This window comes from Pinus tabuliformis, chromosome X, assembly GCF_031772625.1.
Source record: "Pinus tabuliformis cultivar Carrire ecotype Pingquan chromosome X, CPIR1, whole genome shotgun sequence".
In the NCBI taxonomy this organism is placed as follows: Eukaryota; Viridiplantae; Streptophyta; class Pinopsida; order Pinales; family Pinaceae; genus Pinus; species Pinus tabuliformis.
The window spans coordinates 1,529,251,362-1,529,278,748 of record NC_142308.1 but is presented as its reverse complement, the minus strand read 5'-3'; the positions used below and the strand labels follow the sequence as shown (position 1 = coordinate 1,529,278,748).

The 27,387-nt window shown below is 35.6% G+C and overlaps 1 protein-coding gene across 1 annotated transcript in view; it reads right to left on the bottom strand.

The window, feature by feature from the left end:
- Positions 1-18,645, bottom strand: part of LOC149145868 (uncharacterized) — a 90,839-nt gene extending 72,194 nt beyond the window's left edge. Inside the window, exons 1-8 of the mRNA XM_089446542.1 lie at positions 16,935-18,645; positions 14,610-15,083; positions 14,173-14,474; positions 11,431-12,192; positions 10,923-11,201; positions 10,598-10,759; positions 9,528-10,463; positions 9,212-9,427 (exon numbers count right to left, since the gene is read on the bottom strand). Of these exons, the coding sequence (XP_089302668.1) occupies positions 9,212-9,427; positions 9,528-10,463; positions 10,598-10,759; positions 10,923-11,201; positions 11,431-12,192; positions 14,173-14,474; positions 14,610-15,083; positions 16,935-18,258 (4,455 nt within the window). The 5' untranslated portion in view covers positions 18,259-18,645. The remainder of the gene's footprint in view (positions 1-9,211; positions 9,428-9,527; positions 10,464-10,597; positions 10,760-10,922; positions 11,202-11,430; positions 12,193-14,172; positions 14,475-14,609; positions 15,084-16,934) is intronic.
- Between the last annotated feature and the right edge of the window lie 8,742 nt (positions 18,646-27,387).

Below are 27,387 nucleotides of genomic sequence, written 5' to 3'. Positions count from 1 at the left end.
CTTTGATTCTAGCTTTCATAATTTTAGTAGAAATATAATTTTTGTCATATTATAAAGAATCTTTCACATAGTGAGGAACCTTCATAATCATTATCAAGGATCCTTGTGATCCTTTCTAGTTAGTAAAGTGCTTCTATGATGATGTGAATGCCAAATAGTAACTACATGAATGGTGGAGTGTTGGATGGTCCAAAATCTTCTATCTTCTTTTTTATGATTGCTACCAATGAGATGCAACCGATAATGTAGACTCTAATCCTTCCAATGTTTTATGCTTCTTTTATAATGCCATGCTTCAAAAACAACCTTCTTCTACAAATGTAATTGTACATGCTACTCTAACTACCATCCTTTAATGAAAAGAAAACATACTATAAGCAGACCCGATAGTGGTGGAGTCCTTCAATAGTATAGATCCTTGGTGTCTTCATTCTTCAGCTTCTTCTCAGGTTCTTCATTTCTTCAGCTATATGTGCTCCACTTCTTCCCTTCCTCTCATTATTCTTCTTGTTTTGTGGGTCTTTGGGACAATCTCTTTTAAAATGTGCATATTCATTACATCCAAAGCATTGTACTTTGGACATGTCTAGATTTCTTCGTGGTTGAATGGTGTTCCTTTGACGAGGTTCAAACTTTCCAAACTTCCCTTTCTTCTTCTTTACTTTAGCAGCAAAAGCTTAGGACCCTTTCATTTGGTTAGATGTCATCTTTTGCCTTTATTCTTGTTTCTTCTATCATACATAGAGACCATATTTCATCAACGTTTGGAGTGTCCTTCCTTGAGTAAATGCTTGTCACAAAGCTACTCCATTCTGGAGGTAATGCATTGAGTATACACAATCAATTCAAAATCAGTCACAATCTCTCCAAGCCTTTGTAATTGATCCCTTAATTGTGAAACCTTCAAGAGGTATGAGGTCAAGTCTTCATCCTTTGACAACCTTGTCTTGTAAAGCTTATTCCTTAGAGGTATCTTCAAACCTATAGTGCTTACTGGATACAATTTCACCACCTTATCATAAATTGCTTTAGATGTGCCCAAATTTGCCACAAAAAGGAATGAGATGATCTTTAATGGATTCAATGAGAGTCCTTTGAGCTCTCACTTCTCCTTTCATGTACTTTGCCAATTCTTGAGTCTTATCCTTTTTTGGTTCTGCAACTTTGCCTTGAACATGGTCCATGACTTCATTCTCTACAAGTATCAAATCCCTTTTCTTCCATGCTTGAAAGTTTGTTGAGCCATCAAGCTTATTGCCTTCCTTACAAAATGAAGTTATTTGATTTGAAGATCGAGCCATAGAGATTGATGTAGTACTTACTTGATAAAGAGACCTTCAAACTTTCAAATACCTTGATGTTGCCAAGATTCTTGATGCTTTTTTGAATGATGTTTCTCATCTTCCTTGTCCTTGTATGATGCTTCCAAAGATCCTTCAAAATGATAGCCTTCCAAGAGAGAGAGATCACAATAAAAAACCTTCAATGGAGGAGTAGCAACCTTCCTTCAAAATGATCCTTTTGAGTCCTCTTTCTTGTCGCCTTCCTTGTATCCTTTTCTTATGTCCCTCCTTATATTCTTCTTAAAGTCTTTCCTTGTGTCCATCCAGAAAATGATGTCCTTCCTAGTGTCTTTGATGAAAGTCTTCTCCTTGTGCCAACAAGAGTGATCTTCAAGTTGCCTTCTTCTTCACCTTAGCTTTGATATCATCTTGATAAATCAAAGGGGGTGTAGGGAGGGGGTCAACAATTAGGGTGATTTCTCTTTACTTGATAATTGTTTGTGAAGTTATGTTGGCTTCTTATTACTTTATTATGTTTTGTACATCAAACAACTACCAAAAACTTAAACAATGAAGATCACAAATAGACAATGAACATGGGATGTAGGCTCCAAGCCAAAGTAAAACTCCTCCAAGGGGAAAACCCAAAAAAATCTTCTCTTCTTGTAGATTTAGATCAAATGAGGAATCCATGACCTAAACAACAAGACCCAAGTCAACCCTAATCCCAAGCTCTTCCAACAAGACAAAGTCAACTCAAGTCAACACTTTCCAAATCAACGCCAGCAACAAAATTTCAGCAAATTTCGGCCCTAGCTTTAGAATTTCGAACTTGTAGTAGATCTGCAACTTCGACCATGTAGTAACTTCATAAATTCCGAAAATGTGAGAGCTTTAGAGCAAATTCTAGGGCAAAAACTCAACTTTTCCTTTCTTCTCTCTCTTGCTTTCAACTCCTCTTGAATTTTGCATTTCTTCTCTTGGAGGTCAAACATGCTTGATCAATGCTTCAAATGAGGTCAAACTGTCTCTACATATACACATCTAGGAGGTCGAATTACCCCTTTCAAGGCCAACTTGACGACGAAGGGCCAACTTGGTCTTGGAGACACAAAAATTACATTTATGACTCAAATGAATTTATTTTTCAAATTTCTCTTCAATGTCCAAATGGAACTTGACTCAAGGACAATAAATTGACTCATGACAAATATTCTTTTGACTCAATAAACCCTAAAAGCATGAAGAACATGCTTGACCTAGTTAAACAAATATTATAAGCATGAAACCTGTTGACCACTGGAGTGGCACCTGATGATTACATGAAGACTCCATGCCCAACGATGATCCAGAGGACACTTGTACCATCAGATATCATTAGTCAACAGAGTTTTTTAACTCTACTTCTATCTTCTCATCATCTTTCTTGTACCGAGATTCCACACTCTGCGAGGAATTGTAATAAGTAATACTAGTAATTATGAGTTTTTGAGTCTGTAACAGGCCTCTAGGATGTTTGGACTCAATCAGCGAACGAGTACACCTTCGAGTGTTTTTTTATCCGGTTAATTATCCCTTCTTTTTCAAAGGCGAATAATTTTCTAGGTTTTTTCACTCATTGTTTACCCCAAAGTCGGGGTGACGGTTTGAAGGTTAAGCCCCTAACACATCTTAGTGTTTAGAGTCGATGTATATTACCATACTAGATCACAAAAAAAATCGTGGAATTTGGTTAGGTCTAGGTAGTCATTTTTTAATTTTTTTTATTTTCTGCAATGCGGAAATTGCTAATAAAATTGTACTTGTAAGGTAATAAGTGATGTCTAGAGAAGTTGTATGGAGTATGAGTAATGAAATTTACACCTCTCACCCTCAACTTTCTACTATGACACACTTTGATGGGTTAAAAATGTGTTTTGAACCCTCAAAACCCACTTTTCCTAAGTTTAGTGGGAAATCTGACAATTAATTAAGCCAGAAATTAAATAAATGGAGAAAAATAAATATCCACACATGCTAAATGTTGTGGAAATGAAGTGGAAAATTATGGGGGAGTTAAAGTGAAGTTCCAAGGTGATGTGGACTCCTAAAATCAAGGAAAGGACGTGCTCAAATAAATCGAATTTCTGGCATTAAAGGAAAGAGATGCTTACTTGGAAATTCGAATTTGTGAAGTTAATGCACATTTTGGAGGATTTGAGAGAATATTTGGTGGAAAATTGTGGGAAATTGTCCCCACATGAGTTACCACCCATATACACTTGTCATTCTATCATAAAATTCGAATTTGGCACATAAGGGAAGAAGAAAATGATGTCCAGTTACTAGAATTCGATTTTTACAATTGGCATTGGAGCTCCATTCAATAAATTCGAATTTCTCTTTGGGATTGTCACCCCATGCCACTTGTTTAATCACTTCTACATTGGGATTGGCTCCAATGCCATTTGTCATTGTCATTCTTCATTGGGATTTGCTCCCAACTCTCTCTATATAATAGAGCCATGGGTTCTCATATTGCTAATTTTAGATATGTTCTATGTTGAGAGCAATTTACTTCAATTTTTCACGTTAACTCAATATCAATTCCAAATTAGCAATCACATTTAGCATAATAGTAAAATGCAAATAGAACATAAACATAAATCGTAGAAACCCCAATGTGGGGAAACCCTTGATCTGTTCTTCTTATGTGTTCTTCAATAGTTCAACAAAGAGAGAAATAGTACATATACATCAGAAGTCAGTATCTTGACTTATCAAAATAAGAATCAAGATCTTCTCTAAGAAGATGTCACATGAAATAGTTGATCTGAAAACAGGTGATTCCATCACCTTGTTGTACCTATAACTGTGCTACACCACGTTGCACCATCATACCATGTCCATCATCATTGTGTTGCACCATGTTGCACCATCACTAAGTTGTACATCATCATGTTGTACCCAACATGTTGCTCTTCATCATCATGTTGCACTACGCATCACTGTGCTGCACCACTGTCATTGTGCACTATGTTGCACCCATCATACACATGTTGCACTTCAATTTATTCATGTTGTTGTACCCTTTTACTATGTTGTCCCATCATATCATATTGTTGCACCTCATGTTGCACTTCAATACATTCATGTTGTAGTACCCTATTATTATGTTGTCCCATCATATCATATTGTTGCACCTCATGCTGCACTTCATTGCAGCATTCATCATTACGCTATGATACACTTCATCACTATGCCCTTCATCATGCTGCAGCATTCAACATGTTGCACCTTATTACAATGTTGTCACATCTTATTATATCATATTGTTGTACTTACATCAGTTCACAGTAAGGGAATTCTCTGATTGCCACATTGCCGGATTGGGAAAGGCATACGTGGATCCAACGCACATTCCCACGATGTTGTAGTATGTTGTCCTGGTTAGGGCAAGTGCGTGCTGCGACTTCCCTTCATAAACCGACTTGACAACCCTCTCTTTATTGCGGCATAGGCCAAGACGTACACCACCTTTGTGGGTTGTTATTCTGGGCAATTGCCATCCCTTAACAACCCAAATTTAGGCCTATTTTGGGAGGCTAGGTCTGCAGCCTACCTCAGCTGGTTGCATCTCTCCTACAGCCCACCAAAACAACCCTCATACTAGCCCTAAAACAATCTGCAATACTCTCAAGAGTCTCGGCCTTCCTCCAAGGGACCTCGGCCCCTCTCCCAGCAACTCAGACCCCAAAAACAGCAAGCTCTCCATGTTGTTCCTTCCTCGTTATTGTTGTGGCTAGGGCACAAGAGAATCCTCCTCCAATGAGTCTTTCTTTTGAGAATGTGTTGAACAGAACCTTCTCTCCTCTGCTGCATAAACTCCCTTTAGACCTGCGGCTAGGGCATTCTGCCTTCATGACGGCGTTTAGGGCATCATTAGGACAACAATTAGGGCTTGCTTCATACCAGCGTTTAGCCTTCTCCATGATAGCGTAGAGCCTTCTCCATTAGGGAAGCATTGTCTCTTAGGATCTCTCCTCCCACCAAAACCCAAAGACAAGTGGAGAGGACGAGATCACAAGAAGAGTGTGCATAAAGGACTAGCAAGCCACCTCTTTTTATACTAAAACATTGAGCGCAAGTGGGGGCAATTTGGTTGCTAGCCAACCTTGACGAATTGTCCCATAACACAAATAAATTCATATCTCCATGAATAGATATCGGAATCGGATGACGTTTAGATCAATCCTACACCTCTCGACGAGAGGAATCCAAGAAAAATATCAGTTTCCATGAATAAGTATAGCCACATGGAGTTTGGCCCTAGTTGCCAATTTTAACACATATTGTAGCATGTAATAAGCGATTGGGCTTGAGGAAACTCTAACATTTTGTACTTGCATACTTTCTTAATACAATCAAGACTTTGGGGATATATGGTCGGTGTTATTTTGGCGTTAAGAGGTGATGTCCTTTCATACTACCTCTATTGTGTTTAATTTCTTTCGCATGTTGAATTAATATTAGTTTATGCTGGCCATCTTGCTTGGATTGATAAGTGCAAGCTATCTCGCAAATATCATTGATTTAAAGTAGTGTTCTAGGGATAAGCTTGCCAATTAATTTTAGGAGAAATGCCTAGTTTATCTTATTCATTATATCGCTCTAATCTTGTGCAAACTAATACGTGTTCAATTGTGTGGGAAAGATCTTTTGTATTGTGTGCAGGAATCCATCTCGAAGTGGGAGAAATCTCAATTAGATCAACTCACACCTAGAATCACAGCGATCCAAAACTCAGCCATTTTTTCACTTCAAGTTTTCAATCCAACTTAGAGCAAAAGGGAGTTTTCTTAATCTATAGCTACTTGATCATGCATTTAAAATTCAAAATACTTCTTTGATTCTATTTCTTTCAAAGTTATATCTCATATTCAAGAGTAATTTCTAAAGCTAGGCAAGTATGGGAGTTCACTCCCATTACTTGAGCTAGTACTTTGTAAATTACATTCTAAGTTTAGTTTTACACTGACAATTGGTATTTTTTTGTGTTTTGCAGCCTATAGGCTTGAGCATTAGGTAGTAAAGAGTTTGAGGAAAAGCTTTCGAAAACTACTCACTCGTGTGTATGCAGGACCCCCTCGCGCTATCCAAAGACTGATTTCTAGGGAGGCCATAAGCACTTGGGAGAGAATTGCAAACTCATCGAGACCGTGGGTCTTTTGAGCCTTGTGAATCTCTTCTGAAGAGTTTTTTCCATCTTCAAGTTTGTTGTTGTTATATTTTTTGGGGAGAGAGTTTGGCTTTGTTAGAGTCTCATATTTGTAAAGATCTCTCTCGTATTGTGAGTTCCCTCTTAGAGGCATTTTTGCCTGGTTTAAACGCAAATAAAAGATAAAAAAATTGTTGGAGGGAGCTTGGGATTTTTCCCATGGCATCCCCCTTCCTCATTTAGAGGAGGGATTCTTGTAGGTGGCCTAATCTTGCTTTTAGTTTTTTCTTCGCTTTCTAGCATTTAAATTTCATATTGTGCGTGCTTAAAATTAATACATTTCACTCCGCATGCAAATTTTTACTAATCTTGTATTTAAATTCCCACATGCATACGCTCTCAAGTTTTGCAAACTATTTCTCTTTGAAGCATTTGCATGAAGCAATAGTTTAATTTGGGGAATTAATACAATTTGCACTTAGCCTCATTAAAACTTACCTCCAACTTAAGTTTTTTGAATAGACTTTTAGGGACCCTCTATCTCTATTGACTCCTCATTGTGAGATCCAAACATTTGGGTGAGGATGAGGTTTGAGGACTAGAGTTCAATTGTAACTTTGCCTTAGCACTAATTAATAAAATAAACCAAGAACCCATTCCATCATATTTGTTTTGTTTGCAAAGTTAAGTTTTTTGAATAGACTTTTAGGGACCCTCTACCTCTATTGACTCCTCATTGTGAGATCCAAACATTTGAGCGAGGATAAAGTTTGAGGACTAGAGTTCAATTGTAACTTTGCCTTAGCACTAATTAATAAAATAAACCAAGAACTCATTCCATCATATTTGCTTTGTTTGCAAAGTTCTTAAATTTCTTGCTATCTTGATGGTTTAAAGTCTCACATGCAAATCTTATTTCAAGAGGTACTTTGGATGTAAGCATTGTAATTCCTTTTTAATTTTGCAACAAGTTTAATTTTTCTTGTACTTGGAAATTGACTCATCTTGTAGTTTAATTATTGTCATAAATAGTTGATTTCACTTTCAAGTACTATTATTTTAGGTTGCAAAGTTAATTGCATGATGTCATCTTGGTCTAACATTTGAGTTCTTTTTGTATCCTTTTAAGCAAGATAGTTTCCATGCTTTGAATTGTAGACTTATTCATCTTGAAAGCATTTATAATATCTCGTGCTAACAATTTATTGTTTCACTTTTCAGGGTTATTTTGGCTTTCCATTTGAAAGTATTTCACTTCATTTTAAGCAAAATACAATTTCATTTCTTAAAGAGCAAATACTTGGAAGGCACTGGTTGTTTATGTATTTCATGCTTATCTTATGATGGTTATTGCTCATAGCAGTTTTTGCTTATAAATCTTAAAGAGAGAATCTATTTAACTCTAACAATTCTCCTAGAAACTCACATCCATTTTAACTTAACTTTTCATTAGGGACCACGCCCCTTAGCTAACCTAGGAGATAGCTTAAATGGAGAAAAGGGGATTTAGTGTGACAGCACCTTCTCTTAGTTCCTTGCCACCAACCACACCTTGTGGAGTTGAAGAGTTTTCTCACTGACTTGTAGGTAGGTGTAGGCAGCAAGGTCAACAAAACCCATGCTTGAAAATAATATGTCTTTTTCTTTTTTTTAATCTTTTACATAAAAAATGCAATGATATAAATACAATATCAATTATGAAGACCGAACCTAGTTACATTTTCTAACACCCTTCGATATTATTGTCCCAGGATTAGGACATGTATGCACTTATTTTGATAAGCAAAAATATCATTTTACATACATTTTTTAACCATAAATTAGGGTTGACATCTACGGTTTATTGTGTTGCTATATGTGTTTTCCACTACATAATTGTTATAATTATCTCTTGTTTACTTTTTATTGAAGCCCTACTTATCCCAGGGCTCAATTATATTGATGTTACAGACTATTCGTCTGTTGTAATTTCTGGTTTAAACCCTCGTGTATGATAGCCAAGTATAATTTCTTGATGTATGTGTTTGGGAACTTATTTGAGCCTCTATTGGTTGATGTAAACCTCTAGATTGCTCTGTAGGAACCCTTGAACTCAATCTCTTGAAATTATACCTTAATTCAGCCAAAACCCTAATTATTTTACACTTATTCCTGGGTAAAATTTTGTTGTAAAACCCTTAGGGGGCATTTAGCCAATGCCAAATTTATAACTTGATCCCTATGATCTACTAGGGAAGCCTCCCCTGTGGCAGATTGTATCCTTAACGAAAGAGGGGAGTTGCTGCCGAGGTGACAGTGGTGACACTCCCATTGTTACTCTCAATCTAGATTGTTTAATGAGTCTTTGCACTAAGGTGCTAGATTTTGCAGTAATAGTCCCATTGACCTACTTCTACAATCATTCATTCGACATTAAAAAATTACTTATTTTATCTCTCATTTCCATGTACATTATATAGGTACAAAACACAGAATGTAAAGATATTTCTGCAGTATCAAATTGCCTATTTTAGGTCCTGATAGTACTGTTTTTAGTCCCTTTGACCTACTTCTGCAGTCATTTGTTGGATATAAATAAAATTATCTATTTACGATAAAATTGACTATAGAACTGAACTCAAAACTGCAACCAAAGAATGCTTAATAATGTAAAATACTAAAATCTCATACAAAAAAAAGATATAGACTATAAGCTGTAGAAGTTTCTTCACTATGATCAACTCATGACTACCTTCAGTTCATCTCGTTTACGAGACTTCAGTTGTGCAAGCTGTGTTTCTGCATCATGAAGACGGTCCTGCAGGACCTTTTTATCTGCAATGAACTTAGCAATTTCTTTATCTCGTTCTAAACGAGCCCACTCAAGTTGGTTTTCTGTTTCATGTATTTTTTCCATGAGATCCTCCTTCTCCCAGGAGAAATGTTCCAAGTCAGATTTCATTTCTGACTGCAATACCACAAGAAGCCAAAACAACCTTAGGTTGCATTTTATATCAAAACTCACATTAAACCTATAGTCTAAAATAGAGATCTGGCATGAAAACTACCTTGAGACGTAATGTTGCTGCTTCAAATTCACCCAATCTCTGTGATAGTAAGGCTTTTTCTCTAGTTAGGGTAGCTACTTCATTTTGTCTATCTTCACGGACACGAATTATTTCATCTTCATTTGCACATAGTTGCTGCCACAAGGTAGCACGATCAACATTGGCAAGTTCAGCCACTTCACGCATCATGCTTAGAACTGGTCTTGCTGTTCCCTCCTCTCGAATAAGAAAAGTCAAAATGTTCATGCCTAGATCTATTTCATGACAGTTATTTGTGCTACTAGTTGCACGCTCAACAAGTCCCCTCAACATCCGATCATGATAACCTTCATCCCCATATACTTTGAACATTACAGCATACAATGTACTAACAAAATCCCTTACTCGAGTATCCCTGGAGACAGCCAATGACTCTGCAAGACCAAGAACGGCTGCAAAGTCATCATCTTCTTCGAAAAATGACCGATTGGCTGCCCCAGCTACAATGACCTCTTGATTTTGAGTGGAAGCAGTACAACATCTGGAATCCAATGCCAGCCTCTGAGCACGCCTTCTCTCTAGCACCATGACTATTGATTGTTCCCCAAAAGCCCCCCGTGCAATAGCTCTCTCAAAGACATGCTGAGCTTCTAGTGTAAGACAAGGTACTGAAAGCATCTCTACAAGAATATCCACATCAGCTATTCGCCAACATGCAGCCGCAACCTGCTCAGCTGCCACATGAAACTGCTCTGCAGCAGGACCACACTCCCTTTCAGCAGACATGGTGTTTGGTGCAGTAAACCCATTCTCAACAGTTTCACAATCAGAGTCAATATCTCTCAACAGAGCTTCAGCAACATCTCTCCAACTAACAACTGTACTTCTTAAAACATCTAAAACTTGTGGAGATACAGCAACTCCTAGAGTTTTTAGTCTGCCACGGACTGCCTTCACCTGTATCATAAAACAACAGAAAATGATATAAAGATACATCATAAACTATCATAAGCATTTTGATTTACATGTGAATTATCAGTGATTACATCTAGAAAATACCATGCTTCAAGAACAGCTCCACAGAAACATACCGCTTGAGGTAGTTGCTGGCATTGGGATGCAGATTTGAAAATGAAACTCATCACAACAGCAAAGGGTTCGTCATTTGTATCCATCAACAACTCCAGAACTTGAAACAGGATGTGTTCTTGGATATCATTCCCAACTTGAAGCTGGCTTAATGCAGCAAGAACCTGCAAAAGCTATTAACTTTTAACATGCATTCACTACAATGAGGACAACTGTCATATAACAAAGTTAAAAGGTCATATATATGTTAAAGCAGGATATGTGTCTGAGTACTATAAATTTTTAAGAATGTAATTGGTAGATTTGCAATATTTAGGCAACTCATACAGGTAACCACAGCTCAAGTTCTGTATCTGGTTTTTGAAGCCGATCCAATAATGCATAAGCAGCCAATGGATGTTCTGAAATGTCTACCAACTTCGGCACCAATGCAATAATATCTGGTTGCAAATGTTTTGGAGCCTTATCTAAAACAAGAGAAATTTTCTGAGCTGATTGTGGCCTCTGTCTCAGTTCTGGACCACTTTGGGGAACTGCACCATCGAGTGCCCTGAGAGAATTGACAATCAACCCTAATAGCTCTTCAGATTGCTCTGGCCATTCTGTCTGAGAAACAGCCGACAACAAAACTCAATGGACTGACAAAATTCACAATGTCTGAGAAACAGCCAACAACAAATCTCAATGGACTGCCAGAATCAACATTGACAACATACACTTATATGCAATGAAATACAAGCTTACAACTGAAACCTTGAGGCCTTTATATAGATAAGGAGTGGCACTGACTCAAGTTATTGCCATTTGAACCAAAAGCAGTAAAGAAAACTACCACCTCTTGCATTTGATCAGAATTGTTCACTCCCAAAGGCTCTTGTGCAGTTGATTCTGGAGGTGATGAAACAGGCCAAACTGCAGCCTTTCCCACAGACACTGTTGACAGTAAGTCAGTGCTTTGTACTGCTTGAGTTCCCATTGCTCCATCCATCCCAACATCGAGGCGCTGATCTACAGGATTATTTAGAGATTCCACTGTTCCATTTGTCCCTCTTAACTCAACAATTGTTCTGTTAGTTGCAGTTCCATTATTATCAAAAATGCTTCTTGACCTAGTTTCAGAAGCATCGTTGCATTTTTTCCTTTCTGATGGTTGACAGCATTCCACCATTATATCTAATAGTAAATCGACAATTGCTTGCTGTAATACTTTAACACCCATTAAAAGATTCATAAGACTCGGTGATGTTGCCTCACCCTTATTACCACCTTTCTTTCCACTGTTTGAAGATGATAACTTCGTTGGTAGAAGAAGTTGTTTCACTTTAGCAGGATCATCCAAATAAACCCGCAAACCAGTCAAAAAAGCCGCAATTGCCCCAGCATCCATCAACAACTTTTCCCTTAGAGTGACTTGTAACTGAGATGGATCAAGTAATAGCGGGGGATTATCACCGTATGTAAGGTGAAATCCTGCCCTTGCAAGTAGATTCCTAAAAATATCCTCTTCATCCCCACTTATTCCTTCACTGTCATCAGAATCCAATAGTTCATCTGGGTCTGTGGATAGAGCATCCTGATCATCATCTGAAGCTAAGACCTGCAGGATGCAGCTTCTGCATGAGTAAGATAAAATAAATTTTCACACGTATATGATTATCAGCATAACATGACTCTATCTTTTGACCGTAGACTAATTATAGAAGGTATTAATAATGTGCCAAATGGAACAAGCATGAAATGGGGCATAATTTCACTTCTGCCAAATTCAAGAACACCATAAATAGTATAAGACAAAATTACATATAATTATCTTAGCCTTCTGACCACAGCACAACGAAGTGAAATTAATAAAGTTTTATTGGTCAAATATGTTATATATTTCCATGGATAACAAAACTTAGATAATCCATAATAGAAAGGAAAACTGAATGCCAAACGCTGATCCTTACTTCAATTAGGCTTAGTCCTGTAGTTTATGCTTTTTGCGCACAGTAACTATGTTTCAATATTGATACAAATGTATACTTTAAGAATCATAGCACACACATTTACAGCCTGCAGTGTCATCAATTCTAATTATAATTCAACATCATTGGATAAAAAATAATATTATTGTAGAAAACAGTAGTTTATTGGCAACCAACTTTTGTTCAAACATACAATGCATCCCAAACAAAGCATAATATGCAGCACATATTCACTTCTGCAATAAATAGCTGTCTACTAATTTGGCTACCATTTTTTGTTACATGGTAGAAAGCATTCCAAATAAAACATGAAATGCAGTACAATTTCACTTCTGCAATAAATAGTATAAGACAAAACTACCTTTTTATCTTAGCCTTCTAACCAAAGCACAGTGGAAGAAGTTGAGAAAGCATTGTTGGTGAAATATGTAACACATTGAATCCATGATAGAAAGAAAATCCCAAGTAACTTGGCTCTAAATTGTTATTAGGTTCCACCTCTAAACAATATGGTGCATCTTTCATTAGTATCCACCTTCTCCACCTTTCATATAATATTGCCAGATAAAACTTGACTAGTTAAAACCCCATAACCCCCTTTATATCTTTTAGAACAAATACCTTACTCAATGTCTCCTTTTGCTGAAGCTTCCAGTCAACATGAGAACCCAACCACTGCTCTGATTTGGATTTAACACTGGGACAGAAACATTCTGCCATGCTACAGAAGTCTCCATCAGCTAAAAAGCCATGACTGGAGGGGGGTATCTATTCTGCCAAAGACACCAAGGACTAGCACCTGGCCCTGCCTGTTTTTGCAAGCACAAGCATACATGAGCATGTCATTGAAAGACTTGAAACCTAGTGGTAGTTAACAACAGCCTGCTTCCACCAACCCAGTTAAGCAGCAGTTGACATTTTTCACTGTTTTTGATCAAGTATCACTTTCAGTTCTCCAGTGTAGTTTATGTGTGCCTATAAAAGAATCTATATAATCAATTCCCCAACGTGTTCCAATTAATAATTGATTATACAGGATCCAAGACCTTTGTTACTGTAATCTCTCCTTCTATAGCACACTCGATATTTGAAGCCTGGTAACTTAAGTTTAAGAATACTTATACCAGGTTCCACACCCCATGATAAAATATATTTTTGAACAGTCTTCCTAACTTTTGCTCTTATACTTATAGGTTAATTATGTCTTAAGCCATGATCATGTGCTAAAAAAATTTACAGCATTATAGAATAAACAGGACAGACCATAAAGGAAACCATTAGAGAGTATACTTCAACACCTGTCCTTTCTTCTCAGGTTCAGTGTAGCTTTGAAGCATACCTCAGTAATTTTAGAAACTAAAAATCAGAAGAGGAGGATACTGACATTGAATGTCTCTATCTCGATGTCATAGTCATAGTAGTTACACAGGCATTGCCAGGACACTTCATAGTAATCTTGTTCATAATTCTAACATAAACTCTAAATAAATATATATGCTGGAAATGCTACTGGATTGAAGAAATATGCATATAATAAAAATAAATAAATAAAAATCTAGAACACTAACTCATATACTGATAACTTGGGCACCAACTCAAAACAGGCATACCTCCAGATCAGAGAATTCAAACCATGGACAGCAATCCATGATTTCACAGACAAACACAACAGTGTCACGAACAAGGAATCCTGCATCTGCCTCCAACATATCAGGGACCTTCATGAATTGAAGAACAGAATTGTTCCAGGTTTTTGTGCATATTGATGACTCCTTCCACACTGATCTATTTTGGTATTTCTGATTCACAACTCCCATTCTATATCTGACCCAGAAATTCTTATCAGGATCAGTTCCCATTGATTGGTTACTTTCTAGGTATATGCATAGAGTATCAAAAGATTCATACACACCTGCATGGGTATCGATTTTAAGATACAAAAGGTATATACGTCAGAAGAGGAATTTAGAGATCCAACATTGTATACTAGACTATGTTGAGATTTGCCAAGAATGTATTATTTGCAAAAGGGATTTCAAACACACACCTATACGAAGCTCACAGCCCCCAGCCTGAAAGAATTTGCTAAAGATCTTTCTGGTCTCCATAATCTCCTTAAAAGCAAGAAAGTTTTCAACTTTCCATGTGAATGTTCCCCTGCTTACAGTTCTTACAGTTTCAGTTCCCAAGGTATTGGAGTCCATCTCAGAATCTGAATGTTCTTGCATTACATATGTCTCCTTTAAAATAAGAACCTCTGCCGAAAACACTACTGTGTCTTGTAAAAGAAAACCCGATTCCTGATCAAAGAGACTGGTTAGTGTCACAAATTCACGCCAGCCCCAATCTTTGGCAGCTTTGGAATAACGATTATGTGACTCCTTTGTCACTGATCTATCTTCAAATTTCTGATTCACAACTGATAATCTATGACTGACAAAGCAACTCCAATCTGCAGAAGTATTGCGGGGATCTGTAACTTCAAGAAACACTGAAAGGTGGCAAGGTGGTTGTGATTGTCCTGACACAGCCACATCTTTCCTAGTAAGTTATATAAAATCTATCCTAGCAATATGCAATCAAAGCACAATTGGAATTGCACTTCAGTCCAACCTAGAGATTAAATTACAGATAAGTATTCACTAATCAAAACCCTGATACAAAGCAGCAGAAACTCAATCCAAGATTCTGCTCATGGCTTGACCTTGGAGAGTTTTAGAATTTTAGTCCACTTATTGAAAAACTCTATCAACCATAACCTAGCACAGCATCTTCATAAAGCAGAATAAAACACACAAAAAAAAGATAAAAAATCTAGTCTTCTATAAATGCAGTGAAATGTCTTATAAACCAAATAACTAAGATTGACTAGCATTTCACTAAAAATTAGGAATTTAACCGTGGCAAGAGATCGGAATCTGGGACTACATCAAGCCAAACATGCCTTGGAAAGAAAAACAGGTTTTGGTCAATATAACAACCAGCTCACAATGATTAATATGTGAAACAGGGAGATGGAAAAACCCAAGGAATAAAACAAAAAGATGGGAAGAATGCAAGCAATGATGGATAAGATGATGCGAGGTATGAGAAAAGAATGAGGTGGGCAGTCAAACTGCATTTCCTGCTGCATACATAGATTAAGGTGTGAAAAAAGAAGATGGGAGGAACCCAAGGAATAATGGGTAAAGAGGAGGTGCGTGGAGAGGAAGGGGTAGAGACCAAACAGCATTTCCTGCTGCATTGAGAGGCCTATAACTACATCGAGGAAGGAGCAGAATTACAGAAAAGCACTTGGAACAGCATACCCAGAGGGAAATGTAGAGGACATAACTAAGAAAGCCTCAAAGATGATGTGCACTAGGGACAAGCCACTGAAAACCAATACCAGCACGTTAGGAGAAATAACAAAAGAGAGAAGAAGACAAAATCGATATCAGTATACCAAAACTTATTTATATCACACTAAGGATCTTGCCTAGTTATTTTTATTTCTTCTTTCCATTTATGATGAGAAAGTTTAATAAGATGTAAAGCCTTTCGTCCCTTGGGATAGCTGACCTTGTGGAAGTTTAAATAAAGTTCAAATCCTCTGTCTCTCTCTCTGGAAGTTCTGCATCCACGTTTGTTCACGTTTCCCTTTTCCATTTTTAGGGGTTTCTTTTCCTCCTTCATTTTTATTTTCATTATTTTCAATGGCGAGAGACTTGAGAAGCACATATACCCACACAGTGAAGTTTCCTGATCAGAAATTCCGGGAGAACCAAACTAGAAATTGAGGAAAAGAGATGGTAAAGATATGCTTAATCTTGCTTTGAATGGAGGGGTTTGTGTGAACAGTCACTTCTGCAAATACAACGCCAGAGCCTTTAGGAATGAATTTTTGTTGAGTACATCATTCTTTTTGACGCTCTCCTTCCTTGGAAAGGGGTCACAAATGCCAGGTCAGGGAAGTAGGCAGACGCATCTGGGAATATCTATTTTTATGAAAAGGCTATGTCAAACAACTTTTACTGAAATGGCTACTCTAATCTGATTGCCTGAAATCAGTCGTTCATATTGTATCTAGCAATCCAGATATGAGCTAGGATAAGGATTTTCATAAAAGATATAGACTCACTTGAAATTGTTGCGAAAGCATATGCTGGCTCTGGGGAGCAGCAGTTTCGTATATTCAAGTTTTGGATGGTTTAACGTGGATGGTATGATGTACTCTCTTTTGTTTGCAAATAATATATTAAATGCATTTTCCCTCCAAAAAAAACAAAAAAATGAAAAAATTAATCGGCAACACTAAAGACAATCATTCATACTCATTAGCATTCACAGGAAAACCAAGAAACTTAAAACAGATTAGAGGTTTGTAGAGTACCTCTAGGATAGACAATAAGACGGCAGTCGCGGTTGCCAACTTGAAAACGCCTACTCTTGACACACAGCCCTGTGATCTTCCTCTTTTTCAAGAGGTCCTTCAGCCTTGTGAAATTCTCAATTCTCCATGTAAACTTCCCCAGATGCCCATCCCACTTCCTGGCATTGCCTCTTGCGCTGCCAGCCCCAGCAGCATACCCCAAGTTCTTGGTAAAACAGCTGGATTCCTTGATCACGTGGAAGGAAGCGCTGAACACAGCGGTCTCCTCCACCAGATAACCCATCTCAGGAGCCAGAAAGTCCGACATCTTCATGTAGTCATTCCACCCAAGACTAGTATTATCGCCATTCTTGTTGTCCGTCGCAAAGCGGCCGTAGGAATCCCTGTGCATATGATTCATCCCGGCCCGCTGATTCAGAATTGACATCCGAAAGAGGCACCAACAACTGCGCTCTGGAAGTGCAGACATGGACTTCTCTGTATCCTTGCTTTCCAAGCACATGGAAATATAATCAGCACCATTGACAGTAGATTGATACACGCTGAGCCGCAGATTGCATTCTCCAGCCGGGAAGACTTGGCTCATGATCTTCTGTGTCTTGATCATTTCTTTGAAAAGGGAGAAGTTGCGTATCTTCCAGGTGAATTTGCCGCTGATGGCATCAGGTACAGGTGCAACGACCGCAGCGAGCTGCTGCAACTGATGCTCATTGTCCCTTGAAAAGGACACCGACTCGTGCAGGACCAGTATCTCCGCCGTGATTAGCACTGCATCGTTTGCCAAGAATCCCGACCTGGAATCCAAGACGGCGGAGCTCGGTGTAAAGTCACACCAGCCATGGGACTTCTTCTTACCGGAGAACCGGTGCCAGGAATCCCGCTGTATCGACTTCGCCTCATCGCGCTGGTTCGTAACACACAGCCGATAGCTGGCAAAGCAATCCCACTTGGAAGCCCGGGGATCCATGACCTGCAAATAGATGGACAGATAACCCCGGAGAGCCTGAGTATCGCCACGGGGATACACCAGCAACCTGCAGTCATAGCCCCCAACCTCGAAATACCTGCTCCATATCGCCTTCGCCTTAACCTTCCCAAACTGAGCAATCGTCCACCGGCATACCGCCGCACAGTCGCCCCGCCGCTCCACCACCACCGATTCTTGGCCCCCTCCTTCCCGCGGCTCCTCCGCCGCCATTTCCCCACCCCTCGCCACGGCCTTCTGATTCTCTGTGCGGCCGGACATCAGCCCCCGCTCCGCCCCTCCTCCGTCCCCTGAACAGGACGACGCTACAACTTCCTCCGCCTCCTTCTTTCCTGCCATTGTTACTACTTATCCTAATGCAATAAAATCACAGGATAGATCAAATTCTTCTCTGTAAACCCTGGGGTATCTTTATTTATCAAGGCCTGTGAGCCATTCTTCAATCTGTTCTCAAACCTGTGAGACCCTACCACCCTTGCCCTGCCAAATTCTGATTCTTGTACAAATTGCAGATTGAATATGTTGCGATAATGGTCGATTCATCGGTCTTTCAACGAATTCTGCAGTGACTCACGATAAATTTAATATATATTCATAGCTTGCAGTGACAGGGGATATATTTACTCTATATATCCAAAAATTATACACTACGACTGGACTGGACCAATCCTGTCCTATATTTTCTTCGTTCTCCTCCCCACCTGCCGTGGGATGGGCAATTACGGATTTTACGTGTGGTTTTATAGACGTCGTCACCCGCGAAAAATATATATGGAGCCATCATTTCAGCCCGATGATGATAATGATATTTAATTTCTTCAATTTCGGGTCTTTTTTTCATGTTAAAATACTTAATATTCCATCTATTTTAATATTCCATCGCTGTCGTCACCTCTCAGTGCATTCCATAAACAAGGTCTCTAGTATTCCATAAATTCTTACCGCCTAATATAATTATTGAAATTCTTGATTTGTTACAGCATAGTTAAATTGGAGTTAAACAATGAAAGCATACATGAAGGGATAGAAAAAGATCATCTCCCTAATAAAACAATATATTTTTATGAAAAAATTTATTCACGCGAGAATTTGTATGAATAATGGTTATAATATTTATTTTTTTATTTTTTTAGGTTGTTCATATTAGTGAGTTGGGGAGGTTTTTTCTAAGTTTTTACATAGCAATAAAATTTTAAATCAAACTAAATAATCGGTTTATTTTGGTTTGATAGACCAAAATTTGGTCTCAACCATTCTCTTTTTTTGCTGAACCAGAGTAGGACCTTCTTTTTCATTAATAATTTACAAAATTTACATCAATCCACATTGAAATGTGGCTCTAGGGAGAGACCTACCGAACAAACCGAGATCAGGCCCGAGGCAAAAGCCTATGTCCCAAAAAACTGGCCTGTCAACAAATAAAAGATAAACAGGAAGAAGCCAATTACAGAACCAAAACAGCGGACATAACAGATGTTTAGAACAAAGGGCCCCACCAACCCTCGGAAAAGTGGAGCAAACTGTGCCCATAAGAAACTCGTCCACCTTATTAACCCACCATCAATAAAGGGCAAACGCGCTTCGCGCCAACCAACCAACCTATCTCACTAATCTTCACTGTTGATCCGTCAAACCCTATCCGACAGCAGAGGACTACATCGCGATGAAAAGAAGCACGACACATAACCAACACGACCACCACACTGCTCGATCCATCCCAACTGTCAATCCGCTTCATTTGATCTGACGAACAAGGATCATATCGCACCCACCAAAATTGTCAAACATTAGCGTGCTATGAGGGCGGTATTCAAACCACCATCATCATCATCATCATTACAATATATTTTTATGAAAAAATTTATTAAGTGAGAATTTGTATGAATAATGGTTGAACATCTTTCTACTCCAATGTTTTAAATATTTTTTGAAAAATATTAAAAATGATTTGGGCTTATATTTTTAGAAGTTATAGTTGAACCTTTTAATCATTGAAAAGTAAAGAAATAATTTTATAAAAATTAATATCCTTTTTATTGGTGATGAATTGTACTTTTTTTTTTTTATAAATTGATGTAACATATTGTATTTTTTTGAAAAAGAGCTCTGACCTAAAAAAATTCCATTATATAAATTGATTTTAGTTGATTATCACACAATTTTATTATAATATATGAAAGAACAATAATAACGAACTAGAACCAATTTCTACATTTACAATGGCTACAACTAATTTTACTTAACTTATATATAATTAAATTATAAATTTTAATAATATGCAATTTTAATTAATTTTTTTAATTCAAATTACATTTACCTAAACTAAAACTAAAATTACTAATAAAAATAAATATAAATACAATATTTTAAAATTGAATGGTACAAGTACACTAGTTTATAATCAAAATTAAAACTATTATAAATAAATAATAAACATTAAATGAATAAAAAAATAACATTATTATAATCATATTTTAATTATTATTATAATAAAAATAAAAATATTATATATTAAAAATGATATATTTAATTTCAACGAATAATATTTAAAAAAAAAAATTATATATATATAAATTAAATATAATAAAATAAATAAATAATTCTTTTCAATTAAATACAAATATTATTTCTAAACTAAACATTAAGAATATTCTAAATTGTTGAATTGAGGCTTTTGTGATCCATAACAATTATAAGAAGAAATTTCGGCAAAAATTTCATTTAGAAAATCATTGTCGACGCGTTTCGAACCAACCAGTGTGGTTCATTGTCAGGACAAGTTGAAAAATCAGATCTATCTTTACCAATTAAATACTTTGGCAAAGATCAGTAGCTGTTGGATCCCTGCCATTTCTTTCTAGTCTTTCTTTTTCTTCCCCCGCCAGTTTTATCCCTTTCGAGCTTTGTTGCCCCCTTGGAGCCTTGTCTTTTTCTTTCCTCGTAAGGTATCTTCTTCTTGCTCTGTGGTTTTCTTTTGGTCATTTTCCTAATTTATGTAGCTCTTTTTATTGTTCTTCTTTTTTTTGTTAACTCTGAACTAATATTCTTTTAATTAAATCAAACCTTCCTTCTTTTTTTCTTTTTTAAGGTAGTTTATTCCTTCAGGTATATTTTATTATTATTATTATTATTATTTATTTATTTATTTTTATTTTTTTATCTGAATATTATTTTTATTTTTATTTCAACTACCTTTAATCTTAACCTCCTAAATATATATATATATATAATAATAATAATAAATATATATATATATGATAATAATAATAATTAATTAATTAATTTAATTTTAATAGTTATATACAAATATTTATATTTTCTATTTATCTAGTTAATTCTTTTAACGATTTATGAAGCTACCTATTTAATTTATTCTATAATTTATATATAGGTCCCTTGTTTACTTTCTTTTTTTTTTATAACCCTGGTCCCTAATCAAATTTAGACGTTGTCCTAGTTAGCCGTTGGAAGCTCTGCTCAAAGTATTTAATTGGCAAAGATAGATTTGATTTTTCAACTTGTCCTGACGATGAACCACACTGGTTGGTTGAAACGCATCGACAATGATTTTCTGAATATGAATTTCGCCAAAATTTCTTCTTATAATATCGCAAATCTAAAAGAAACATAATATTCTTTCAATGAAATCTACTAAATAATAATATCATAGTCCTAGTTAGCCATTGGAAGCTCTGCTCAAAGTATTTAATTGGCAAAGATAGATCTGATTTTTCAACTTGTCCTGACGATGAACCACACTGGTTGGTTGAAACGCGTGGACAATGATTTTCTGAATATGAATTTTGCCAAAATTTCTTCTTATAATATCACAAATCTAAAAGAAACATAATATTCTTTCAATGAAATTTACTAAATAATAATATCATAGTCAAATTTAGACGTTGTCCTAGTTAGCCGTTGGAAGCTCTCCTCAAAGTATTTAATTGGCAAAAATAGATCTGATTTTTCAACTTGTCCTGACGATGAACCACACTCGTTGGATTTTCTGAATATGAATTTCGCCAAAGTTTCTTCTTATAATATCGCAAATCTAAAAAAAAAATAATATTCTTTCAATGAAATCTACTAAATAATAATATCACGACCATTCCAGAATTTTCAGATAAAAAATATATTTTATAATTATTGAAGAAATGAAGTTTTAACCTAAACTAAAATTAAAATTACCAATAAAAATAAATATAAATATAATATTTTAAAATTAAATAATACAAGTACATTATTTTATAATCAAAATTAAAATTGTTATAACTAATTAATAAATATTAAATAAAATTAAAATTGTTATAACTAATTAATAAATATTAAATAAATAAATAACTCGCAATATTATAATTATATTTTATTTATTATTATAATAAAAATAAAAATATTATATATTAAAGATTATATCAACGAATTATATATATTGAATTGAATCCAAATATAAGTTCTAAACTAAATATTAAATCAAAGAATAAGAATATCGCAAATCTAAAGGAAACATAATAGTCTTTAAATGAAATCTACTAAATAGTAATATCACATGCTAGAACTTTCACATAGATTATATATTTTATAATTGTTTGAACACAGTGAAATTCTAACATCCACAGGATTAGAAGTATTTAATTTCGAAGCACTGACGGTTTATTCAGTTTTCCTATTCATGAGGTCTAAAAAGCCTTGCCAATGGACAAAACCTGATCAAGAAAAGGTACAACTCTGACGGCCACAAGGATTAGAAGTATTTAATTTCGAAGCACCAACAGTTTATTCAATTTTCCTATTCCTGAGGTCTAAAAGGCTTTGCAATGGACATAACCTGATCAAGAAAAGGTACAATAGATACAGTTTTTAGAATTTTAAATAATGGGCAGTTGGAGTGTGGCAAAATTCTTTCTAAGTGGTTGCCCTTCAAAGTACAAGTAGTCTCACAATGTGCAATGGTACAACGATATAGGTTTGGGTGTGTGCAGTAAAAGAACTATCACAATATTATCTTAGCATTGTTGAATAAAGCTTTTTATTTTGAGTTGGAGGGATCAGATGTTACTCTATGCTTAATATGCATCCATATTTTCACTGTGACCTGGAAGTTCTACCATGTTTTCAAAGAATCTTGTTGCTAATGAAATGACAAGCATCATAATAAAGATGTTAGTTCTCTCTCACCATGAATATGAAAAGGAGTGAAATAAGAACCTTGTAGACTAAGGTAGTAGCTACTTGATCAAAACTACTATAAACATTCCAAAGCCTAGGCTTGGTAAACACAATTAGAAGTTTTGTTGCAAGGGCCATGTTTAAGTTTAATCTGAAAGGCTCCTGGGAAGATCATGGTGAATAGTCAAAATGAACTTCTTTTTTTTGTAACGAAAGCAAATGTTCAAAGACTCTTGCTCTCCATTTAGGTAGGTATAAAATAAGCACAAATCACTAGAATTAGAGCAAATAAGACTCTCGCTCTCCATTTAGGTAGGTACAAAGTAAGCACAAATCACTGGAATAAGAGCAAATAAGACTCTCGCTATCCATTTAGGTAGGTACAAAGCAAGCACAGATCACTGGAATAAGAGCAAAAACTAAATTGAAGGCATAAAATCAGTCGAGAAGATTAATTTATAATCACAAATCACTTGAATAAGAGCACATAACTAGATTGAGGGCACAAGATCAGGCAAGAAGATTAACTTTATAAAATAGTATGTCAGATGAGTTATTTCAAAGTAATTTAGAGGAGTGCCTAATCGTATCACAATCACGAATAGAAAAAATTTGTATATTTAAAATATTTATTTTTTAACCATTATAATTAAATTTGATATTTGTATAATTTACGGGAGCGGTCAAGGAGCATTACTATGTAAAAACATCACATTCAGTTATCACATTTAATCTAAGCATGTAGAAACGTTGCAGCCTCTGTAATTGTGTAAAAGCAACCTCTGTAACTATGTAAAAACAAAATAGACAAAAAATTTCTTTTCATGGGGTAACTGAGCCATTTTCTCCAAAAAGAGGATTATGTCATTCTATTTAGATGCAACAAGTAAGATAGGATCAGATCAGATAATTTTATCAATGGGATGGGACTAGAAGGTACAATCAGCAACAAGAGCTTGTGGGAGTGCACAAAGCTACTCCAAAAGCATAAAGTAAGATGATCTAACAAAATACATGAAAAATATAACAAGCATTTGTGGAAAGAAATGAAATAGAGCAAGGGCTAGAAGCCTAGAAGCAGAAGGCCCTAGCTCAACATCAACATTAAAAATCAAAATAAGAGTATAGGCAGCATGTTTTTTTTTTTAGTTTACAGAACATAACAGAAAACAGGAAAATGCAGATAAGTATTAAAAATCAAAATAAGAGTATAGGCAGCATGTTTTTTTTTGTAGTTTACAGAACATAACAGAAAACAGGAAAATGCAGATAAGTATTATTTATAAACACAAAATTTTCAAAACATATATGTAATGAAGAAGTTATAAATGTTGTTGTAGTAATATGAGTATCAAAAAACAGTAAATCTTTTTTATTGGCATAGTATCAGTAAAAGCATTTCTATTGTTTTATCAAGTTTGGAACAAAAAAGTTGAAATTGTTCACTATCATGTTCATTTTCCTTTCAACATTGGGCATTTAAGTTCTGTCGTATCACAGAATGATTTACTGTTGTACTAATGTATTGGATAATTCTAGAGATGAATGGAATACAACCCCCCTTTCTAATATTTATATATGTCATGTTATATGGTGATGATGCTATGTATTGTTGTTGCTTAACTATTTTGCACAATAATGGTTACTTGGGTAACTAATCTGTTGCACCCTGGCATTGGTTGTGGGATGCGTTGTCTGTTGTTCTTTGTTGTTTAATATACTCTTGTTTTTGAACAATGGCCAACCTTGCAATAAGAGAAATACATAATACTTATGATGCTTGTATAAATAAAAAACTGAAGAATTTTGTTATATGACTAAACACTGAACTTCAAAGAATGAAGTTGTTGCCCAGGGAGACAAGACAAACTTGCTAGTTGAGACTTTCTTTTGCTTGTTGTTGTGGTCGGTATCTAAAATTTCATTGTTTCCATTTAGAGTGAAGATACCTTGAACTTGGAGATTGCGCAACATATAAATTGTTGTTGTTGTTTTCTTTTCTCTGCAAATATTTTTGGTAAGACATTTGAGCTAATGTTGGCAACAACTGCTTTAAAACTAGTATGTTTTTAAGGCAACATCGTAATGTGTTGTTATCAGGAGTTCTTATAATGCAGTTGATATAATGCAGAAAGAGAAGCAGAGTATTTTGTTTGCATTTAGTGCAAAATATTGACATATCTTCTATCATTACATTTGATGAGATTGGGAAACTACAAAGTGCACACACAGGTTCAAATGGTGTGGAATATGCATTTGCAACCAGAAGTGTTCCTTGCACCTACTAGAAAAGAAAACTAGTGAGTAAATGTATAATGGAAAATAAGTAATTGTGTAATTAAAAATAAGTAGATTATTGGATATGTATGTACCTGGTTTTGTCTATCAATTAGTTTTTTGAGATCCTTCTCTATTTCAGTATTCAAATTTCTGATGAATGTGGATGGTGTTGTATAGAATGTTTTTTCCTTGAGGTCTTTTCTTTTTGTTATGTTTTTGAAGAGCATAATCGGCATTTCTCCATTTTGCAGTCTCTGTTCAATTTCATTGTAGATAGGCAGCAAGTTTTCAAATAGTTGCAGTTGTGACATAAAGGACACAAAAAACAAATCTTGTTATTGCATAAAGACAATAAATAAAGATTCATAAAGCTTATGGGTGAATGGTGTAAGGCAGAGCATCTTACCGAGGCCATATCATCTTGAGAACTTCCATCTTTAATTTGCAATGTATATTGCATGCCAACTTTTTGAGCTGCTATTACAAGTGCTACAATTGTTGCTATTGGAAATGTTTCTATGCTTTCTCCCAATTGTTTTATTGTTGCATTGGGAACAAATTTGTATTCTGTACAAACTGGGCTAATGTTTTCTACAGTTCTTGTGTTGTCTAACAACAAAATGTGATCACAGTCGCCACAGTCGTAATTTGTTTTTGGTAGAATTTGGAAATTTGTCACTGCAATTCCTTTTCCTGGCAAGATCTTTTGATTGTGTTTTTTGATGAGTTCATTTGGAACAACCAATGTGATTATAATCAATCCCTACTTATCAATGAGTTCTACATGCAACATTTGACGAGTTTTTTGTGCTTTGTCAAGAAATGTGTTGTAGATAACCATTACATCACCATGGAATAATTTTCGAGTTTTGCGGATCTTCAATTCTTCAATTGGTATTGGAACTGTCGATGATGCATTTGAACTGTGGACATATGAAGCAAATTAGGGTCAACTGCAAAGAAACAATGTTGATGTGTATATTACAATGTGACAAATGCAAATAAGTGATGGGCATGGCTTGACTTGCCTTGTCGCTTCTTTTGTTAGTTGTTTTTCTTGCTCCAATGTTGTGTTGATTTGTTGTTCAAGGCTGCAAGGTATTTGTTTCATTGCAAATGATAATGAGTGGAAAATGGAACTAGTGATATTGGAGACATGAAAAGCAATTTCATATATATATTTGGTGAATGGATATTTTCAATAGTATATGTAAATACTTGCCTTCTGCATTTTTGGTCATTGCAGCTTTGATCCATTTTAGCTGTATAAGAGAAAAGGAAATTGCATTAGCAGTTTCTTTGGATATGGATACAATAGATGCTTGCAAAAGAACAATAATGAATAGTTAAGTTTCAATGACAATAAAAGGGGAAAGAAAATGATATTAATTGTAGATATGGAAAGAGTTCGATGTGTTTTGTGATTCATTTGCATGTACATGGTCCATTATGAGACAGATTGTGTCATGATCTGACCAATATGTATCTAGCTTGTAAATCTTGTAGTTGTTTGTTATGTTAGACCATACATGATCAATGAGTGATGTGTGCACATAGGTATTTGTATCTAGTAGGAAATGGAGGTTGTGGCTATGCATATAGTCTTTTATTGACTTTGTTCTAGTGTTATGTTCACGCATCTTAACATTGAAATCTCCTACAATGATTATTAGTTTACTAATAGATATATTGCAAAATGTTTTTTCAAGAATATCTAGTATATTAGGCAATGTGGCATAGGGCATTGCGTAAACATTAACAATTGTAATTTGCATTCCATGTAGAATGATATTTGTCATCAATGATTCTACATTGTGTTCTTGAAATTGCATATGCTCAACAATTATTATGTTTTCTTTGAAACATGTGAGCAATCCATATTTATAATGGCTTGATATGCAATTAAATGTTTTGAACTTTTATTGCAATATTTATTGTTTCAAATGTGTTTCCTATAAACGCATAATATCAGCATCCATTATATCATAGTCATTGAGGACATCGTTGATATAAGTTTCTAGG